The 17,520-nt window shown below is 42.5% G+C and overlaps 1 protein-coding gene across 4 annotated transcripts in view; it reads left to right on the top strand.

Annotated features, from left to right (window-relative positions):
- Positions 1-17,520, top strand: part of setd5 (SET domain containing 5) — a 98,701-nt gene that overhangs the window by 16,191 nt on the left and 64,990 nt on the right. For all 4 annotated transcript variants that reach the window (XR_015080066.1, XM_086001933.1, XM_086001934.1 and 1 more), the window contains exons 2-7: positions 3,090-3,195; positions 7,280-7,491; positions 7,967-8,025; positions 11,327-11,514; positions 12,704-12,742; positions 15,390-15,632. Coding sequence is in view for 3 of the 4 variants with exons in the window: in XM_086001933.1 (XP_085858059.1) it covers positions 3,090-3,195; positions 7,280-7,491; positions 7,967-8,025; positions 11,327-11,514; positions 12,704-12,742; positions 15,390-15,632 (847 nt within the window). In the remaining variant the exon portion in view is untranslated. The remainder of the gene's footprint in view (positions 1-3,089; positions 3,196-7,279; positions 7,492-7,966; positions 8,026-11,326; positions 11,515-12,703; positions 12,743-15,389; positions 15,633-17,520) is intronic.

Here is a 17,520-nt window from a genome sequence, read left to right on the forward strand (position 1 = left end):
AACCAGCAATGCTACCCCACCTCCTTTTCCTTTTTTCTTGTCCTTCCTGAATATTGAATACCCCTGGATGTTGAATTCCCAACCTTGGTCACCCTGGAGCCATGTCTCCGTAATCCCAATTATATCATATCCGTTTACATCTATTTACGCAGCTAATTCATCTACCTTATTACGAATGCTCCTCGCATTAAGACACAAAGCCTTCAGGCTTGATTTTTTTAACACTCTTAGTCCTTTTAGAATTATTATTTACTGTGGCCCTGTTTGATTTACACCCTTGATTTCTCTGCCTTCCACTTTTGCTTTTCTCCTTCCTGTCTTTTGTTTCTATCCTTGCTTCCCTTTCCTCTGTCTCTCTGCACAGGTTCTCAACCCCCTGCCATTTTAGTTTTAAACCCTCCCCAACAGCACTAGCAAACACTCTGCCTACGACATCGGTTCCAGTCCCACCCAGGTGCAAACCGTCCAGTTTGTATTGGTCCCACCTCCCCCCCGAACCGGTTCCAATGTCCCAGTAATTTGAATGCCTGCCCCTTGCACCATTCCTCTAGCCACGTATTCATCTGAAATATCCTTCTATTTCTACTCTGACTAGCATGTGGCACTGGTAGCAATCCTGAGATTACTACCTTTTGAGGTCCTATTTTTTAATTTACCTCCTAACTCCCTATATTCAGCTTTTAGGACCTCATCCCATTTTTTACCTATATTGTTGGTACCTATATGCACCACGACAACTGGCTGTTCACCCTCCCCCCTCCAGAATGCCCTGCAGCCGTCCCGAGACATCCTTGACCCTTGCACCAGGGAGGCAACATACCATCCTGGCGCCTCGTTTGCGGCCGCAGAAACGCCCATCTATTCCCCTTACAATAGAATCCCCTATCAGTATAGCTCGCCCGCTCTTTTTCCTACCGTCCTGTGCAGCAGGACCACCCACGGTGCCAGGAAGTTGGCTGCTGCTGCCTTCCCCCGATAAGCCATCTCCCTCAACAATATCCAAAGTGGTATATCTGTTTGAAAGGGGGATGGCCACAGGGGACCCCTGCACTATCTGCCTGCGCCTACTACTCTGCCTGGTGGTCACCCATTCCCTTCCTGCCTCTGAAGCCTTTATCTGTGGTGTGACCAACTCCCTAAACGTGCTATCCACGATGTCCTCAGCATCGTGAATGCTCCAGTATGTATCCATTCACAGCTCCAGTGCCGCAATGCGGTCTGCCAGTAGCTGCAGCTGGATACATTTCCTGCACACATGGTCGTCAGGGACACAGGAAGTGTCCCTGATTTCCCATATAGTGCAGGAGGAGCATGCCACGGGGCTGAGCTGTGCTCCCATGACTTACCTTTTAATTAATTCAAATTAAATTAAATCAAATCAATACCACTAATTACAGTACAGTTAAATGATATACTCAAGGGCCCTTGTTTACTAGCATTCCCCGCTACACAACAGAGACCCTAGAAACTATAAACCACAAAAATTAAGTTTGGAAAAAAGCGAGAAATGCTCACCAACCAATCACTTACCTGCTTTCTGGTGACATCACACTTCGATTACTTTTTACTTCTCTCTGCTGCTGCCGGTGAGTCTGGGCCACTCTCTCTCACCGCTCCTTAAATCCTCAGTCTCCGCGCTCAGTCTCCACCCAGGGCTGCTCTTGCTGCTGCCGCCGGTGAGTCTGGGCCGTGCTCTCTCTCACCGCTCCTTTAATCCTCGGTCTCCGCGCTCAGTCTCCACCCAGGGCCGCTCTCGCTGCTGCTGCCGGTAAGTCTGGCCCGCTCTCTCTCTCTCTCTCGCCCCGCTCCTTAAATCCTCGGTCTCCGCGCTCAGTCTCCACCCAGGGCCGCTTCTCGCTGCTGCTGCCGGCCCTGGTCTGCAGAATTTGTGCTCCATTCTCTGGATTTATATTTTGATGTGGATAGGGAGGAAAGAGGTTTGTTTTCTGCATAAATTAGTTTGCTTTTAGTGGCATTTATTAATGGGTAGCATATTTAACATGCAGAAGCAGCACTTTTCACAATGTTTCTGTTTATTATAACCTGCGTTGTGGGGTGAGTGAGAATTAAAAGCAGGTGAAAAGATGCATTGAACCAGGACCTCGTGATCAGGGAGAAAAATGTCACATTTTTAATTTTGATGTTGGTGACCTCTGGTGGTGAGATATAGAATACGTCTTTCTCAGTATAAGGCATTGTGGAGGAGTATCCACGTTCCTGTCTTACTGTGTGCAGTAGGCAGGAGAGGGAAGTATTGAATCCCATTGTCCATCTTACAATAATTGACTGTCAGCCTCCTTCGCTCTCCACTCTTTATATATGTATTTATATAGTTCCCTTCACGACCTTGGGATGTCCCAAAGCACATTACAGCCATTAAAGTACTGTATGTTGAAGTGTAGTCACTGTTGTAGTGTAGGGAAACTATGGCAGCCAATTTGCACACAGTAAGTTCCCACAAACAGCAGTGAGATAAATTATCACGTCCCCTGCTTTTTTTGTGGTGTTGGTTGAGTAATAAACATTGGACAGGACACTGGGAGAATTCCCCTGCTTTTCCTGGAATAGTGCCTTTTTTTTTTTACATCCACCTAAACTAACATTTTTCCTTTTAACGTTCCACTTGAAAGAAGGCACTTTGGTAGTACAGCACTCCCTCAGTACTGCACTGAGGTGTCAGAGCAGATTATGTGCTCAAGTCTACAACCTTCTTACTCAAAGGCAACACGACTAATCCTGAGCCAAGACGAACTCTTTTATATATTGGTCCCACTTTACAGCTGCCATTTGCTGCTGTGCTTCCTTGGTTAGAGAGGAAGGGAGAGAAGGCATGATATGCTGAACTATGGCAGCAGGGCAAAAGGAGAAGTGAAAGCTCCATTTAATGTCTGAAGGATTAAGTACCAATGAGTAAAATGGAATTTCACAGCTACATCAGGAGACTTGCAAACAAATGATTTTTTTGAAATAACAACAGAAAATGCTGAGTTTTTCCAGCATTTCCTGTTGTTATTTCGGATTTCCAGCATCTGCAGTATTTTGCCATCTTACTAGTAAATGATTTTTTGACTTTGGTGTTCTTGTTTTAGCCCAGAGTCGGTGGAAGCTAGCCCCGCAGTTGCTGAGAAGAACAGCTACTCAAATCACAACTATGGGAGCGCACAACATCACGGGTACAGAGGTCTGCCGTACGCAGTAAGTATACAAGTCCTACTTCACCAGAAGCTATGCTATACATACATTCCTGTCTGGCTGTGCAGGCAATTTTTAGTTGGTTTAAAAGAAGGAAAAAAAACTACTTGCACACACATGAAAGAGCATCTGCCTCCCAAACAGCCAGGTGAACATTTGTGTAGTAGTATGAAGCAGTTGGCCCTAGATGAGACTATTTGACAAGATTAAGGGGTGTGAATTGAGGGTAGGTAGAATATGGGATTAAAAAGTACTTGGAACTTCGAGGAGTAGGAGTTAAGGGCAGTATCTCAGAGTGGTTGGTAGTGGGTAGCGGTGTTTTTTAAAATTACTCGTTCCTGGGATGTGAGCGTCGCTGGCAAGGCCAGCATTTATTGCCCATCCCTAATTGCCCTTGAGAAGGTGGTGGTGAGCCGCCTTCTCAACGCTGCAGTCCTTGCGGTGAAGGTACTCCCACAGTGCTGTTAGGGAGTGAGTTCCAGGATTTTGACAATGAAGGACCGGCGATATATTTCCAAGTCAGATGGTGTGTAACTTGGAGGGATACTTGCAGGTGGTGGTGCTCCCATGTGTCTGCTGCCCCTGTCCTTCTAGGTGGTAGAGGTCACGGGTTTGGGAGGTGCTGCCGAAGAAGCCTTGGCGAGTTGCTGCAGTGCATCTTGTAGATGGTACACGCTGCAGCCACGGTACGCCGGTGGTGGAGGGAGTGAATGTTTAAGGTGGTGGATGGGGTGCCAATCAAGCGGGCTGCTTTGTCCTGGATGGTGTCGAGCTTCTTGAGTGTTGTTGGAGCTGCACTCATCCAGGCAAGTGGAGAGTATTCCATCACACTCCTGACTTGTGTCTTGTAGATGGTGGAAAGGCTTTGGGGAGTCAGGGGGTGAGACACTCGCCGCAGAATACCCAGCCTCTGACCTGCTCTTGTAGCCACAGTATTTATATGGCTGGTCCAGTTAAGTTTCTGGTCAATGGTGACCCCCAGGATGTTGATGGTGGGGGATTCAGCGATGTTAATGCCATTGAATGTCATGGGGCAGTGATTAGACTCTTGCTTGTTGTCCCACAAGGTTCTGTTTTGGGGCTGCTTATGATGACTGCATACATCAATGACTTGGATAGAGACACAGAAGGGGTCATGTCCAAATTTGTAGATGCTTGTAAAATAGCAGGGATAGTAAATAATTATGTGGACCAAAGGACGTTGGAAGAGGATATTGATGAGCTGAAATGGGCAAAAATGTGGCGGCTAGAATTCAATGTTAGTAAATGTGAGATAGTACATTTTGGTAAAAGAAAAATAATAATTACACTTTTTGAATGGGGGGAAGCTGGATGATGTGGAACAGCAGAAGGATTGGGTGTTCAGGTTCACAAGACATTAAAAGCAACACCTCAGAATGGATAAGATAACAAGCCAATGGAATATTGTGTTTTTTGGCAAGAGGTCTGGAATGTGAAAGTTGAGATGTAACAGTGAATGAATCAATATAAAGCCTCAGTCAGACCACTGTTGGAGCACTGTGTGCGGTTTTGGGCTTCACACTATAGGAAGGATATAGAGAGGAACCAGCACAGATTCACTAGGAAACTGCCTCGTGCAAGAAAATACAAAGACAGATCGATAAACTGGGGCTGTTTTCATTAGAACAGTGGAGATTATAAGGTGATTTGATAGAGGTGCTTAAAACTATGAAGGAATGGGAGAGAGTAGATAGAAAGAGACTGTTTCCAGTGATTGCAGAGCCTGGAATGGGGGGACATAGATGCAAGATTAAATGTGAGAGACTTAGGATAGAGAGCAAGAAAACACTTTTTACACACAAGGTTTGTGAGGCTGTGGAATGCACTGCTGCAGTTAATGACTGAAGCATGTATTAAGAATAGGTTGGATAGGTGGTTGAAGGAAAAACAAACTAAGGGATATGAGAACAGAGTGGGTACATGTAATTAGGACCACTGCTCGTGTGAAAGATAAACACCAACACAGACGGATTGGGCTGAATGGCCTGTTTCCATGTAGCAGTTTCTATGTAATGCTTTGTGTCCCTATATAATTTCTTGTATAAATAATTGAAACAATCTATAGAGCCCAGTTGATAGTCATTTTCTGCAGTATGAAGACCAGAGGGTGCGCTCTGGTGATGTTCATGTCAGGGGAGGTAGAATTCCTGACAAACCATGTTTACCATCCAGGATTACTGTTCTGACCAATCTGGAACGCTCTCTCTTTTCTATTTTGCTATGTTGTTAGGTCTGTACTGAGGCATTCCACACACATGTTTCCTAGCACTACACATGTGAATCTGATACATAATTGCCAAAGCAAATCTTCAACAAACTCATGGCTTAACACCTGGGGAACAAATGCTGTAAAATTTCCATTATAAGTGTGCTTTAATCATGAAAATTATACATACAGCACGGTGGCATAGTGGTTAGCACTGTTGCCTCACAGCGCCAGAGACCCGGGTTCGAATCCGGCCTCGGGTGACTGTCTGTGTGGAGTTTGCACATTCTCCCCGTGTTTGCGTGGGTTTTCTCCGGGTGCTCCGGTTTCCTCCCACAGTCCAAAGATGTGCGGGTTAGGTTGATTGGCTATGATAAATTGACCCTTAGTGTTAGGGGGATTAAATACGTGGGGTTACAGGGATAGAGTGGGATATGTGTTGGTGTAGGGGTTATGGGGATCGGGTGGGATATGTGTCGGTGCAGGCTCGATGGGCCGAAATGGCCTCTATCTGCACTGTGGGGTTTCTGTGATTCTGTGATATTTTCTATTGACTTGGAGCATTCTCCTATTTGCTAAAAGGAAGAAAGGCCATGTTTAGTTTTCATGAGCTTACACATTTTACTCACATCTTAAGATCGCACTTGCATCTCAAGATCCCAAATTCTTGTATCTGACCCTGCAGTTTCAGTCTGCTCAAAGGAGGAGAGATATTTGTGGCTATTCATTTGCTCCAATTAATGAAAATTAACTTGGTTAAAATGCTATGTTTATGAAAAGGAAAACCTGTCTCAAGTTGAAGATCACTTGCATGTTGTATTCCAAAACACTTCACCTGTGCAGTTTGTTGGCTTTTGTAACTAGTCAGCTCTAATAGTAGTTGACCAATGTACTTGATAGTGGTGCCCCAGTATGTTGTGCCAGAGAATGTGGTATTACCTACATGGTGAGTTCCACTCTTGGCTGAGGTATTCAAGAAGGCTCTGAGTGGAGTTTAGATATTTCCACGTGCCTCTTAGCGCCCAATTACAGATGACCATTACACTCAGAATCACTGCTTACTCTCAGGAAATAATGAGGGGGGTAAGGGGGCTAAATGAGCAGTTCCTTTAAAATTGAGGGTGGGGGGGTGAATAGAAATCCCAAAGAAAAAGCATTTAAAAACTTGTGCTGTGCTGTAGCTAGAACTGGAGAAACACCTTGGGAATAAAGAGTAATTCAATCTAGTAAATCCTTTCAAAGTTTCATTTGCGCTGCCTCAGAGCATGCTGCTTGTTAAGCTGCGTATCGTGTAGATGCTACTTCCTTTCAAGGGATGGAGATTGATTATTTATCGTATATTGAAGATATCTCCCTGGCTAATTATTCAGCATACCAAGATAGCACATTCTAGACTTTACCATGTATATTCGAACCGCTGCATTCTTGCATTGAATTGAGGAAAGTTTCAAGCTGGTCTGTTTTTTAAGGTGATGTCCCTATGGATGGAGTTACATGGAGAGGATTCTCTTTCAGACCTCATTACGTTGGATTGTACTGTACTCTGGATGAGATAGCTGACTTTAGGAATGGTTTCTGTGGAAACCCCATGTATGATATTTGTTTCTGAAGCAAGGGAGAAAGTGTGAACCCTGATTTACTAGTAATAAGTGTTGATTGCCTTTGGAAAGCAAATTGGAAACGATTGTGTATCGACTATTATGTGTAAATAGGGAGTTGGTCAGTATTATTGTAATTAGGGATTTTTATCACTGGAATGAAAAGCCAGCTCTTCCTAACTAGTTTGGCTCAATGGTTCTTTATATTTTCTTGTTCTGTTATATTTCATGTCCTCAAGACCTTTTATTATTTTGTTCTAAGGATCACAACTATGGTGCTCCACCTCCTCCAACACCCCCCGCTTCACCACCTCCACAGACCATCATCGCCCGAGTAGAGTTGAATAGACTACGTTGCCAGCGATACGATGATAATTCTGAGGATAGCGACAGTTCGTCCGAGGATGAGAACATTCCCTGGTGTCATTGTAGCTTAACTCAGGATGGTTTTATTATCGCTTGTGAGAACTGCAGGTATGAAGTGACACTGGAAATTAAGGTTTTTTTGAGCAGGCGGGGGTAGATCGTTGGTTTGGCATAAGCTGTGCATCATGTTTGTTCACAGAAAGGGCGCCTCCCAATAAAGAACATCATCAGTAAAAAACCAGTTCGGCAGTAGTTTCAGTAAAGTATTTGCAATTAATTGATTTATGTTTACAAACAGTATTGAGCATGATCCATGAAGAATGTTCAGGATTATTTTTGGTTTAAAAACCATTAAGAAATAATTCCTCTGAATGGTAATATTTCTCAAATGAAAACTATTGCAATACTTAATGAACCCATTTTACATGTTTAATTTACTTTTTCTCGGTAATGTAGCATTAAATATCCGAACGGTTTATCCTAATCCTTTGAGAGAAGCTGAATTAATGCTGGTTTAGAATCCTTGGTCACAGCTTTGGTCCTCAGTAACTCATTGTGTTGTAATCTGTACTGATGTTCACAGGGGACTGGACAGGCGGAAGGTCATCAGACTCCAGCGCAGGAAGCAGGAGAATGTGTCTGGTAAGAAAAAAAATGCTTACTGTATTTAGACATTGCCTTCCGTTTTCATTTTATTATTTTGAAATTGGCTACCATGGAGTACAATTATGGTGATTTGCCATTAACGTTAATACATTTTTTTGTTTCTGCTGTATTTGAATTTTTATTTTAAGAGTGCCAGTGATCTCATCAAGATTCGCTAGGAGGTATTGCTGGGCACCATTGTGTGGAAAAAGTTGAATTTATGTAATGAATCTGAGGTGTTTCAGCAATAGTGTCATTTATACAGTGTTTACATAGAAACATAGAAGTAGGCCATTCGGCCCTTCGAGCCCGCTCTGCCATTCAATGAGATCATGGCTGATCATCCAAATTCAGTACCCTGTCCCTGCCTTCTCTCCATATCCCTTGATTCCTTTAGCCTTAAGAAATATATCCAACTCTTTTTTGAATATATTTAATGAACTGGCCTCCACCGCCCTCTGTGGCAGAGAATTCCACAGGTTCACCACTCTCTGGGTGAAGAAATTCCTCCTCATTTCAGTCCTAAATGGCTTACCCCTTATCCTTAGACTATGACCCCTGGTTCTGGACTCCCCGGCCATCATAAACATCCTTCCTGCATCTAGTTTGTCCAGGCCTGACAGAATTTTATAGGTTTCGATGAGATCCCCTCTCAATCTTCTAAACTCCAGTGAGTATAAGCCCAATCGACACAATCTCTCCTCATACATCATTCCTGCCATCCCAGGTATCAGCCTGGTGAATCTTCGCTGCACTCCTTCCATGGCAAGAACGTCCTTCCTCAGGTAAGGTGACCAAAACTGCACACAATACTCAAGGTGCGGTCTCACCAAGGCCCTGTACAACTGTAGCAAGACATCCTTGTTCCTGTACTCGAACCCTCTTGCTATGAAGGCCAACATACCATTTGCCTTCTTAACCGCCTGCTGCACCTGCATGCTTACCTTCAGCGACTGGTGCACAAGAACACCCAGGTCTCTCTGCACTTCCCCTTCTCCCAATCTATTGCCATTCAAATAATAATCTGCCTTCCTGTTTTTGCCACCAAAGTGGATAACCTCACATTTATCCACATTATAGTGCATTTGCCATGTTTCTGCCCAATCTGTCCAAATCGTACTGGAGTTTCATGACATCCTCCTCACAGCTTACCCTCCCACCCAGCTTTGTGTCGTCTGCAAATTTGGAGATATTACATCCAATTCCCTCGTCCAGATCATTAATATATATAGTGAACAGCTGGGGTCCTAGGACCGATCCTTGCGGTACCCCACTAGTCGCTGCCTGCCACTCGGAAAACGACCCGTTTATTCCAACTCTTTGCTTTCTGTCCGCCAACCAGTTCTCTATCCAAGTCAATACCTTGCCCCCAATCCCATGTGCCTTAATTTTGCACGCTAATCTCTTATGTGGGACCTTATCGAAAGCCTTCTGAAAGTCCAAATACACCACATCCACTGGTTCTCCCCCATCTACTTTACCAGTTACATCCTCAAAAAATTCCAGTAGATTAGTCAAGCATGATTTACCTTTTGTATTGTAAATCACTCCTTTGCACTGCTGAGGGTATTAACTTTTTCGCAATAACACTTGGAATTGTACCTTTTATTTAAAAAAAACCATAGTTCTCATTCCAAGCAATTTTACACAGTTCTGAAGCATACTGATGGCGTGTTTTTTCCATTACTGAACTGTTGATCACTTAAAAAGCTTGCAATGCTGTCCCAGTTGTTAATCATTCAGTTTGGATGCTGTCACACATGAACTATTACACAGTGCACTGATCCACCATGTACACTGGCATCTTTCACATGCCAAAAAAATAGTTAAGGCCTAGCGAGTAAAGGCTCTGCTCAGTGTGGTGCTACACATGCCAATAGATCCCAAGTTTGAGATCCTCTTTGTGCAAATTTAGCTGATCTAAGGCAGGACAACAGTTGGGGTGTTATAGTTGCCCTTGGTATCCCTGGGCTAGGAAAGGGTAGCAAATTTAACCAGTGTGTAGATGTGCATCAGCTTTAATGTTGGAGTCTGTAATGGACATCTGAAGTTGGAGGTGCAGAATTGCAGGATAATCTAAAATAAGGAGCATACCCCTCAACCTGCAAACTTGAGGGACATGGCCTTAAAAAAAAAAAAATTAAAAAAAAAAATCAGCAACAAATATCCAGAACGCAATGTATAGCACCAAAATATTTAAATATTGTAATGCTTACATTTTTGTACTGTTTAATGGTTTCCAAAAACCCAAATACAAAAAGGAATTTTTACTTGGAATACATTTAATAAGGTGGAAAAATAAATTAAGCACATGCAGTACCTTCTGTATGCCTCAGCTCCAGTAACTCCAAAAAGAAGTGTTGATGATTGAAGTTTGTCAGCCCCACTTCAACATCGGGAAAGGGTAGAAATGGACTTGTAAAATCAGGACGTCGGATTAAATTGAAACAGTTGAGCGGTATGATCAGGTGATTGTCATACGGGGTAATTTTCAGTGAATGCAGGCTGAAATCATTTGGCTTGTGACTTGTGCAAGTACACATGGAAGCCCCAGAGTGCTGGGCATGCTATCAATTTTGTTCCTTGCCTTCAGTTATTTTGTGTAATAGATCCATCGATACATATTCCTCTTTCTAGTTTAGGAAAGATATCTCCACTGCTATTAGGGTGAAGGTACAACAGGACAATGGGCATTTGATGTCAGAAGTGAAAATGGAAGGGAACTTTTTCACTTGGTTACATAAGATACTGCAGCTACAGGAAACTCTTTTTTATCCGGCACCGACGAGACCGGCGTGGTGCCGGTTTATCAAAAAGTCCGGATTACAGAGAGGTATAGTTAAAAGGTACGAGAGCTACGTACACAGCAACAAATCCAGGCTTCCCTGTTGCTTAGCAACAGCTGCAGGAACCCCGGCCACAGACCAAGCATCACTGTTGCTTAGCAACAAGTGCAGGAACCCCGATTACACAGCCACAAATCCAGGAACGGCCACTAATATGAAGTAAAACTTAGCTGAACCTACTCCTGAATTTTGCCGGTTAACAAGAGATTTCCGGTTATTTAGTTGCCGGTAAATCGAGAGTTTCCTGTAGTTGGTGTAACTTATGCATTGTGCTGTTGCTGCACTGAATTATTGAATATTTGCGGGTGAATTTCCTCCAGAACCCCTTCCTTTCCAGCACCATAACTTTGGCTGAAGTTAAGACGATGGGGTAGGCAAATCTCCAAGGAAATTCACTCCCTTTGTTTAACTCACAGTTCTGAATGGAATAACCTGATCACCTTTTCCCACAGGTGGAGATAGCAGTGCAACTGAGAGTGGGGATGAGGAGGTATCACCGTCAACAGTGTCGTACACCGCAACACAGCACACGCCCACCAGCATCACGCTTACAGTCAACCGAGTAAAGAGAACCAAGGCAAAGAAGAGAAAGAGAAGCACAGAAAAAGCAAGAAATGTCCCCAAAGCCAAAAAAATAAAGGTCGGTGTTTCAGAGAGAACGTTTGCACATTGAGTGCAAAATCAGAAGTTTGGCTGATTTTTAAAAAAAATTTCTACGGTTTCAAAATGGTTATTACTGCAACTTGAATGTTTGAAAATAGAAATCACATCTGTAGAGATGAACACAAAATATAATTATTATGCTTACTAACAGCATAGGTTTTCAAATTAGGGTCTATGGAGCCTAGAAGGTTTGCAAGGAGATTCCAGAGGGCCTGCAATACCGTTAGGTTTAGTTCATCTGGGGCCGGGCCTGCTGTGTGTCTCAATTCTGTGTTCTATATTTTGTCCTGTATTTGGTGACTTAGCATGTTATTTTTGTAGCTGTATGCCAACAAAAAAACAAGTCTGCGATGGTAGGATAGCTTTTCTTTCAATAGCTGATGGTGTTATTTTTTAGAAGTGGAGGCGAGGTCCTGGGAGTGTGTCTATATATGCAGATATCCCACATAGAAACGCTTGAAAATTAATCATTTACAAAGCAAATTTGAAACAACGAATTTAATAGGAAAGAACGCAAGATGTACTGTCAGCAGACTTGCCTTGTACCATGCAGTGGAGAGAAGTACCGACACCAGACTTGCCATAATATGCTGCATCTGCATACATTGGAGGGTAGGGATGGTATTTTCAGCAGACTTACCCTGTAAACTGCAGACATTGAAGCAAATGATTGTTCCAGCTCCTCTACCAGGTACTATGTATCGAATGCCTAAATCACTGGAGCATACCAGAAACAAAGCTTTGGAATATAGCTCTTTTATTAAGCCCCACCAAGAAGCTGTTTATGGGACCTTGCTTTGTGCAAATTCGCTACCACGTTTGCTTACATAACAGCATTGGCTATACTTAAAAGTAATTAATTGGCTGTGAAGGACCTTGGGACATCCTTAGGATATGAAAGTGCTATATAAATACAGCTATCTTTATATCTCCATGGAAAGCTTAGTTGGGAGAGGAGTTGAGGCCTAATATGGATGAACACCTCTTGAAACCAGGTTCTTGGTTGATTCCCACTGGTTTGCAGTGTTAAGGTTTGCTTGCTATTTGAAAAAAGTCCCTTGGTGTGAGAGGGTTAAATGGCAGTGGGTAATTAGTGAACACAGGCAGGATTGATTAACTGATTACATGATTCCACAATAACTTCTCTATCATTTTGTTATCCACAGGCCTTTCGAGAAGGGTCCAGGAGATCCATGAGGATGAAGGTATGGATAGACAGATTGATTTACAGTGTTAGATTTAGTCCATTTTGAAAATGGCTGATCTTGGCTGAGTAAAAGTTTATGCAGTAATTTCCAGATTTAGTTTGTGATTCACCGATAGAACTCTAATGGGCTGGACCACTTCCCATTCACTTATATTATACACCATTCTTTAATTGCTTGTTGATTTGTAAGTATCCATTTTACAATGTTTTTCTTTTGTATTGCTTCAGATGTAACATCTGAAGATGTAATTTAACAACTGACAACCCCCCTCTGCCCCAAGTCCATGACATTAAATTGAAGCAGTCATACAAATCTACAATGAAGTTCTATTTTATTTTGAAAAGCTTCTCTAAATGTGAGTTGATCTATAATTATTCTTTCTGCTTTTTTTTCTCCAAAATGTCAGTACCCCAGCAATAATTATCACACATCCTCTACTCCAGGGCTTCAAAACTGGAGCTCCGAATCTTCAGTCTTTGTTTCATTTCACAATCATCAAACTTTTAAAGCCGAACGCTAGGTGCATAATCATTACTTATTGATTTGACTCAATTTAATTTGTCCTTTAAACTCTCCGACCTTGGTGGTGTCCTGCACTATGGGTCCTTTACTTTGGTTTTTCATGAGCTTTTCAATCAATAATATCTAATGTTAGAATACCCAGAGAGTGGACAGGTCCTGTGCTGCCAGGCCTTTGCTAAGGCAGCTTTTGAGCCAACTACAGGAAACTTTCGATTAATCGGCACCTAAATAACCGGAAATGTCGGTTAACCGGCAAAATTCAGGAGTAGGTTCAGGTACCTTTTATTACTTGCCTTCCTCCATGTGTTGCTGTGCAAGGGTGTGGCTGCAGCTGTTGCTAAGCTACAGAGACGCTTGCGACTTGTGGCCATTGTTTTGAACCTGTTGCTAAGCAACAGGGTTTGTTGCTTTATACGGAGCTCTCAGCTATCCGGAATTTTTGATGAACCGGCACCACGTCGGTCCCGTCCGTGCCGGATAAAAAAAAGTTTCCTGTACAAGGAGGTGCATAAACATGACTTTGTCTGTCTGGTTTATTCCTGTCACTGGGGGCGGGAAGAGAATTGGACAGCTTGCCTGAGCTCAGTTGTGTCATTGACTTGCATGGGTGAGATCAGACCGTGGGAATCACAAGTTTGAGTTCTATTTCTTTCGTTTTCTTGCACAACTTATTATATGGCCACCTAGTTATTAATGCAATGTTTACTCGGGTTACAAATGTTTGGAGGCTCAAACATGAATGTGTAAATCAACCACATCTGGTAAGCATACAACGAGATCCAAAGTGGAACGATTGATATCGGGCAGGAAGATTTATAGATCCATTTGCAGGGCTTTAGCTGTTTTAAATATTTTTAAAATCATTTACACTTAACATATAAACCAGTTCAATCTGGTTGTATCTATAATCTTTTTAATCTTATCTCTCCAGATTGGAGGTACTGAAGCAGAAAAGGCTAAGAGGAGATTTGATAAAAAGGTTTTGATAGGGCGAATAGAGAAAAACTGTTTCCTCCTATTAAGGAGTCAGTGATGAAGGGTCCTCAATTTAAAATTGTCATTAAGTCAGTGAGAAGAGAGGTTAGGATAAATGTATTTATGTAGAGGATTGTTGAAGCATAGAAACATAGAAGATAGGAGCAGGAGTCGGCCATTCGGCCCCTCGAGCCTGCTCCGCCATTCAATGAGATCATGGCTGATCATCCAAATTCAGTACCCTGTTCCTGCCTTCTCCCCATATCCCTTGATCCCTTTAGCCTTAAGAAATATATCCAACTCCTTCTTGAATATATTTAATGAATTGGCCTCAACTGTCTTCTCTGGTAGAGAATTCCACAGGTTCACCACTCTCTGGGTGAAGAAATTCCTTCTCACCTCTGTCCTAAATGGCTTACCCCTTATCCTTAGACTGTGCCCCCTGGTTCTGGACTCCCCGACCATCGGGAACATCCTTCCTGCATCTAGTCTGTCCAGTCCTGTCAGAATTTTATAAGTTTCAATGAGATCCCCTCTCATTCTTCTAAACTCCAGCGAGTACAAGCCCAATCGACCCAATCTCTCCTCATACGTCATTCCTGCCATCCCAGTTATCAGCCTGGTGAATCTTCGCTGCACTCCTTCTTTGCTTTGCCACAGAGAGTCATTGAGGTCAAGACTATTGCATTTTTTAAGAGAAAAATGGATAAATGTTTAAAGCAGAGGAAGATGCAGGTCTATGGAGAGAGAACCGGGCAGTTACATAAGTTAAGGATTGCTCGAGCAAAGAGCTGGCCCAGACACAATGGGCCAAATGGTCTTCTCCTATGCTGTAAACTTCTATGGTTCGGTACCACACCATCAATCAGAAAAAAGATCAGTTGAGGCCGGTGGACCTTTCAATAATCAAACTGGTTTCCTTCAGGAAGTGGTTTTGTGTTGCACTGTTTAGCGGAAATGACTTTTATGAGGGGGAAATTTAACATAATAAATTTTCTGAGAAACTGCCACTTTAAATGGGGTAATATTCTGAAACCAAATGTAAAACTACTGGAAAAGTTAGGAGAATCTACATTTTTCTTGTCAACTGTCTTTTCAGTAGGTAAGCAAGCTTAGTTTGTTCAATCTTGCTGATTTTTACGTTTAGAACTCATTGTCGGAAGCTCATGCATTGGATGAAAATACGGCAGAAGGTTGGGAGAACCGGATCCGCCTCTGGACAGATCAGTATGAGGAATCGTTTGCAAATCAGTATAGTGCAGATGTACAGAACCTTCTAGAATTGCATCGGTTAACCATGAAAGACTCTGTGGGGAAAAACGTTGTGCTGGACACTATTAATAAAACTGAACTAGCCTGTAACAACACGATTCTCGGCTCTCAGATGCAGGTAAGAACGATTACGTAGGATATACAGCACAGAAACAGGCCATTCGGCCCAACCAGTCCATGCCAGCATTTATGCTCCACACGAGCCTCCTCTCTTTCCTCATCTAAATCTGTCAGCATAACCCTCTGTTCCCTTTTCCCTCATGCTTGTCTAGCCTCCCCTTAAATGCATCTACACTATTCACTTCAACCACTCCCTGTGGTAGCGAGTTCCACATTCTCACCACTCGTTGGGTAAAGAAGTTTCTTCTGAATTCCCTATTGAATTTCTTGGTGACTATCTTATATTGATGGCCTCTAGTTATGCTCTTCCCCACAAGTGGAAACATTCTCTCTGTATTCACTTTATCAAAACCTCTCTCAATTTTAAAGACCTCTATTAGGTCACCCCTCAGCCTTTTTTCAAGAGAAAAGAGACCCAGCCTGTTCATCCTCTCCTGATAGGTGTCCCCTCGCATTTCTGATATCATCCTTGTAAATCTCCTCTGCACCCTCTCCAGTGCCTCTATATCCTTTTTATAATATGGCGACCAGAACTGTACACAGTACTCTTAATTGTTCAATACAGGTTTAGCATAGCTTCCCTACTTTTCAATTCTATACCTCTAGAAATAAACCCGAGTGCTTGATTTGCTTTTTTTATGGCCTTGCTAACCTGTGGCGCAACTTTTAGTGATTTGTGTATTTGTATTCCGAGGTCCCTTTGTTCCTCCACCCCACCTAGACTCGCACCCTCCAAGTGATAAGTGACCTCCCTATTCTTCCTACCAAAATGTAATACCTCACATTTATCTGTGTTGAACTTAATTTGCCAATTATATGCCCATTCTGCAAGTTTATTAATGTCCTCCTGTAATTTGTTGCAGTCCTCCTCAGTATGGACTAACCCCCCCCCCCCCCCCCCAATTTGGTGTCATCCACAAATTTAGAAATTTTGTTTTTGATTCCAAAGTCTAAATCGTTAATGTAAATTGTGAACAGCAGTGGTCCCAGCACTGATCCTTGTGGAACATCACTACCCACCTTCTGCCATTGTGAATAGCTACCATTTTACTCCCACTCGCTGCTTTCTGTCTTGAAGCCAGCTAGCAATCCATTCTGCTACTTGTCCCCTGACTCCGCATTCTCTGCCCTTGTTCATCAGTCTATTATGGGGCACCTTATCGAAGGCCTTTTGAAAATCTAGATAAATTACATCTACTGCATTACCCTTGTCTACTCTCTCTGTTATCTCTTCAAAATATTCAATGAGGTTGGTCAAGCAAGACTTTCCCTTTTGAAATCCATGCTGACTATTCATTATTATTTTTTGGTTTCTAGATGTTCTTCTATTCTCTCCTTTTAGTAGGGATTCCGTTATTTTTCCTACCACCGATGTTAAGTTGACTGGTCTATAATTCCCTGGACATGTTCTATCCCCCTTCTTGGATATAGGTATTACGTTAGCTATCCACCAGTCCTCTGGCACTACACCTTTTTCTAACGAATTACTAAATATGTGTAGTAATGCCTCTGCTATCTCTTCCCTAGATTCTTTTAAAATGCGTGGATGTAATCCATCCGGACCAGGGGTTTTATCCTCTTTGAGTTCGATTAGTTTATTTAATATATCCCTTTTTAAATTTTAAATGCACTTATCTCATTACAATGGTCCGACTTAAAGGTCTACTGGCAATTCGGAAATGTTAGTCAAGAGTGAAACTACCAGATAGTCCCCACGTGCTTTGTAACTTGTAATACTGCCTTTTATTTTGTGCTCTTAATGTATTTATTTAGTCTATTTTAAGTATTTTTTTCATTTGCAAAATTGTGCCTTATATTGTAAAAGCCAATTAAGCCAGCAGGCCACTCCACATAGTAATTGTGTATTATTTTCCTCCTGTTAACAG

This window comes from Somniosus microcephalus, chromosome 11, assembly GCF_052327205.1.
Source record: "Somniosus microcephalus isolate GS21.2 chromosome 11, FLI_Smic_1.0, whole genome shotgun sequence".
NCBI lineage: Eukaryota > Metazoa > Chordata > Chondrichthyes > Squaliformes > Somniosidae > Somniosus > Somniosus microcephalus.